General features: G+C 45.9%; 1 protein-coding gene across 2 annotated transcripts in view; it reads right to left on the minus strand.

Moving 5' to 3' along the window:
• The window catches only part of LOC109523461 (breast carcinoma-amplified sequence 3 homolog), a 37,513-nt gene that overhangs the window by 20,639 nt on the left and 11,566 nt on the right, over positions 1-5,308 (minus strand). For both annotated transcript variants that reach the window (XM_019882637.1, XM_019882645.1), the window contains exon 4: positions 3,840-3,915. In XM_019882637.1, the coding sequence (XP_019738196.1) occupies positions 3,840-3,915 (76 nt within the window). The remainder of the gene's footprint in view (positions 1-3,839; positions 3,916-5,308) is intronic.

A 5,308-nucleotide genomic window follows, 5' to 3' on the forward strand; every position in this document is an offset into this window, starting at 1 on the left:
TCACTCTAAAATGTATGGGGAGCCAGTGAAGGGATGCCAGAGTCGGAGTTATGTGCTCCCTCTTACGAGTACCAGTCAAGAGGCGAGCAGCGGCATTCTGGACCAGCTGGAGACGCTTAATGGAGGACTGGCTGACTCGGAAGTAAAGGGCATTGCAGTAGTCGAGCCGGGATGTGACAAAGGCATGAATTACTGTCTCAAAGTGTTCATGAGAGAGGAGAGGTTTTACTTTGGCCAGCTGTCTAAGGTGAAGAAGCTGGACAACTGCACCCTGTCCCCTCCTCTCACTGTCACAACCTCGGTGTCCTTTTTGATAATAACCTCACGTTCGACCGACACATCACCCAAATCACCAAAACTGCTTTCTTCCACCTCAAAAACATTTCTCGTCTCCGCCCTTCACTTTCTTTCAACACCGCTCAAAACCTCATCCACGCCTTCATCACCGCCTTGACTACTGCAATAGCATCCTCTATGGTACAACCTCCAAACTCCTCAATAAACTACAGTACTGTACATCCAGAATGCCGCCGCCCGTCTACTCACCCACACCCGCACTCGTGATCACATCATCCCCGTCCTTAAAAACCTCCACTGGCTCCCCGTTCCACCGGCGTATTCATTTAACTCCTCCGACTCACCGATAAAGCCCTTCATAATCAGGCCCCCTCCTACCTTTTTGGCCTTCTTCACCAATACACTCCTTCCCACAACCTCTGCTCCTCAAACACGAACCTCCTCGCCATCCCCGTGACCAAGCTCAAAACGTGGGGGGACCGAGCCTTCTCTGTTGCCACCCCCACCCTCTGGAACGCTCTACCACAACATATCCGCAACTGTACTGACCTCCAATCCTTCAAATCATCTCTTAAAACTCACCTGTTCCGCAATGCTTTTAACACCTTTTAATTTCTTTTACCCATTTTTGATTTGTTTTGTTCATCTAAATGTGTTTTTTGTAAATCATGTATGCTTGTCTCTAAGTGTACATTTTAATCCTGTGTTTTAAGTTCTTGTAAAGTGTCTTGAGTATGATGAAAAGCGCTTTCAAATAAAATGTATGATTATTATTGTTATTATTATGACTAACAGGGTGAAGAAGAGGCAGGACATGATTGGAGCCTTCAAAGTAGAACCACTCTACCTCAGACATGAAAACCAGGAGTCAGGTAGGTTCATCTCACCTGAATTGGGGTATGTGCTACATTCAAAAATTGTCAAATTAGGTAAATTAGTCCACATCAGAAACCAACAATGCTGCTACGAGAAAAAAAAAATGGTGTTCAAATCAAATTCCTATACTGTACAACAACCCCCGGGCCGTGGACCGGTACCGGTCAGTGGGCCATTCGGTAGAGGACTGCACAGAAAGCATGAAGGAGATGTCTGATATTGGTCCATATCAACGAAGCAAACCGAAACAGACATTGCAATGACACATTGGACAAGGCTACCTAATATTTCGGAGTAAATACATCCATGTATTTGCGGCCTTATACATCCATCCATTATCCAAAACGCTTATCCTTACGAAGATCACAGGTGTGCTGGAGCTTTTCCAATCTTCTCTGGGCAGTAGGAAGGGAACACTGAACTGGTTGCCAACCAGTCACATGGCACACATTGACGAACAACTACTCGCACTCAAAATCAAATCCAGGCACAATATAGAGAGTTCGCACCATGCGTGTTTTTTGAACGTGGGAGAAAACTGGCGTCATAAGCAAGGACAAAGTCTAAAATATGTCCTTGCTCATGTGTCGGGCTGGTCACATATTGCACAAAATTAAAAGAGTCGATAAGTCTTAAGTCCTTTGCTAGTGGTTTTTCCGGGACAGCACACATGGATATTAAAATCCCCCATTAGGAGGATATGACCCTATCTCAGCCTGATTTCCGCAAGAAAGGTTGAAAAATCGCTTAAAAAGTCTTTGTTGTATTTAAGAGGACGGTAAATGACAGCGCAGAGCACCGGGAAAACACGACCGACTTCAAAGAAGGTTGCTTCAAAGCTGGTGGTTGATGTGGTGAATGTGCACCGTTTACATTTGAAAATGTTCTTAAAGATACTCACCGTTCCTCCGCCACGGCCTGAGGTCCTCGGGGTATCGAGGAATGCACAGTCAGGTGGCAACAATTCAAGTAACGCATTGTACTCACCAGTACCTGCCCAAGTCTCCGTCAGACACAGGAAATCCAAGTCATTGGAAAGGAAATACTCCCTCAGAATATGGGTCTTGTTCGTCAACGACCGGGCGTTTAACAACGCGATCCTTGTGGGAGTGGCAATGGGAGGGATTGCCTCTTCCGATTGCCAAGCCCGGGGGAATTCCCTCAAAAGCTTTCGCTGTACGCCTCGCCGAGAAAGGCGCAGAGGGTAGAAATGCCGTGGCGCGGTGGGAGAGCCAACGACTGTTATCAAGCACGAGGCGACGGGGTCGAGGGCACGCCACGACGGAGTAATTCCGTGCGTTCAGGAACGAGCAGCGATCTTAGTGAGTCTCGGATCCCATTTTAGCTTCACAAGCTGACCGCTACGTTTGCCGCGGCGGCGCTTCATGAAGGGGGCGACCGAACGTGGAAGAGATGGGCCGGCACGTTAGCCAAAATCGGAGGTAGCGTCTTTTCACCACCGTCTTGCTAAAACGCGGCCGAATCTCCGACATGTTATTGAATCGATAACAACAACTGGCGATCGTAAACCAATCGAGATGCTGTTAGGAAGGTAACAAGCATTGCGAGTAGTAAAAAAAAACGAAATAGCAGGAGCAGCGCCGAACACACTGGCGCACTGTCCGCCATCTTGCCAAGTTTTGTTCTTTAGTTCATGTTCTTTCTCAGAAGTGGTTTTTGCCCGGCGTTTTGTAAAGAATTGATCCAAGGACGTTTGCTTTCGTCGGCTTTTAACAATCCTTCGAAAATGTCCAAGGCAAACATCAGCATAGTGAGCGATCACTCGACTGGTAAACACTTTTTCTGGGTGATTCACATTTACATAAACCTATCGGAACGCCTCAGGGCCCGAGGGGCGAATGACGAGGATGCTGCATGGACACATATCCATCTATCTACACACAGAGACCCACACAGTAGAGGTCCCTCTTCAGCAATGGGATGCCAGGATGATGTTCGTGAATAGCCAGTGGCAGAGCAGCTAAGTATGTTGCGTTCAGGAAACTTGGAGCTCGGAGTAGCAGCCCATACTGTATTTTTACCTTTCGTATCTTTAAATTTCTTTCATAACAAGAGGCAATATTCTCCTGTTAAGGCGTTTCGTAACTTGAAAATTTCATATGAAGAGACGTTCGTAAGTAGAGGTACCACTATACTTTTAAAAGGCCAAAAACATCCATTCATCCATCCATTTTCTGATCCGCTTATCCTCACAAGGATCGCAGGGGGTGCTGCAGCCTATCCCAGCTGTCTTCGGGCAGTAGGCGGGGGACACCCTGAACCGGTTGCCAGCCAATCGCAGGGCACACAGAGACGTGTAACCGTCCGCGCTCACACTCACACCTCGGGACAATTTAGAGTGTTCCATTAACATGTATGGCAGTTTTTGGAATGTGGGAGAAAACCGGAGAAAACCCATGCAGGCCCAGGGAGAACATGCAAACCCCACACATGGAGGCCGGAGCTGGAATTGAACCGAGCACCTCTGCACCGTGAGGTCAACGTGCTACCACTGGATCAGGTAAGCACAGCAGAATATGTTCAGCAACATTAAAAAAAGTGTGCTACAGGATAACTGTGTTAATTATTGATTATCTTGTGAACTCAAATGAATTCTAAACAGGCAACAGCAGCAAATTGTTCATGCAGTGAAGTTCTTTACTAACCATTGATGTCAGCCTTCTCAAAACGGACCCAAACGACTTTCTCCTTTTCATCAGGTTGCAGACCCCCGGAGTAAGTCTACAGTTGAAAGGACCACAATTTTACACAAAACAATATGACAGTTATGTGGCTCACTTAAATTAAATGACATGTTATTCTCCCAATATTTATTTGATCTGCCAACCAATAGCAGTCGTCATGGCACCCATCATTCTTGAACTATATAACAATACTGAATGAAAATGACCTTGTGTGACCGTGTATAAAGATATTTAAACTCCATTTTAAGTTTCTTATGGCCTCGAACAGGATAAACGGTGGTATACAATTTTATCAGTTTGAGGGCAAAAAGAGGCCATTGTCTCATGTCACTTAATTGCAGCGTTCCTTGCTCCTCGCTCCTCGAAACATTGAATTGCAACCCAGAAATATTTCTCACATTGCCATATTAAGGAGCATCTCGATCGTCTTAAATACGCATTGATGTGCAAGAATTGAGTCCCGAGGAGCTTTCACCGCTAGCATAAATCGAGGGATGTCTGATGAATCGTCTGCGGGAGTCCTGTAGCTCCACGATGGTGACGTATGAAAATCGGCTTGTATTAGCAGGCCCGTAAATGACATAGGACTTCAAATTAATTAACTACCGTAAATTCCGGGCTACAGACGGCACCTGATTAAGAGCCGCATGCTCAAATTTATGAAGAAAAATCAATTTTGTAATTACATGCGCCGCACCGTACTATAAACCGCTGGCCAATGAGTAGGCGGGGGTTTGCTTCTGCATCCCTGCCGCCCAGGAGCGCCTCGGGGTGAGGCCGCTGACGCGGACCCCCGCTGAACCCCCGCAGAAAAAAAAACGCAACATTTCTTCAGGTTAAAATAATCTCCATATTTTTCTGAGCATGATAAATGCATTTGCACAACGAAATTACGCTGAAACACATAATAAGAGGCCAGACAAAGAGAGATCTTGATGCGCATTTGCGTAATTACGAGAAGAAATACTGCAGCCCACTAGGCTTTAAATAGAATAATGCAAATCATATAAATGGGAAAAGATATATGAAATTATTTCTATAGTCAGCCGCTTAAAAATGATCATCGTTGGCAGCTTTAGGCCCGATGCTGCGCGGCTCAAAACACAGGTAAAATGTGTTCTCTCGTGGCCGCTTGTTTTCAGTATGACGGGGGAAGTCACCTTTTTTATTTACAGTCCGAGTGAGAGGCAAATCAAATGTCAGAGGGTCTTCGTCCATATTTATTATTTCATCTGGGCTGATGGAATTCTCCGCTATTTTTGTGTGAATGTGTGGATCGAAGCAAGTTTGTCCTCGTAATTGGGAGGGAGCTGCTGACACAACGTCGTGCGTGCCCTAACAGACAGGCTTCTATTTCATGAATCTATAGCACCACGACGGCCCACCTTTAAAACCTTTAAAAGCTTTGGTTGTCTTTTTACACTGGCTCA

Source organism: Hippocampus comes, unplaced genomic scaffold (genome assembly GCF_001891065.2).
Source record: "Hippocampus comes isolate QL1 unplaced genomic scaffold, H_comes_QL1_v1.1 scaffold239, whole genome shotgun sequence".
Lineage (NCBI taxonomy): Eukaryota > Metazoa > Chordata > Actinopteri > Syngnathiformes > Syngnathidae > Hippocampus > Hippocampus comes.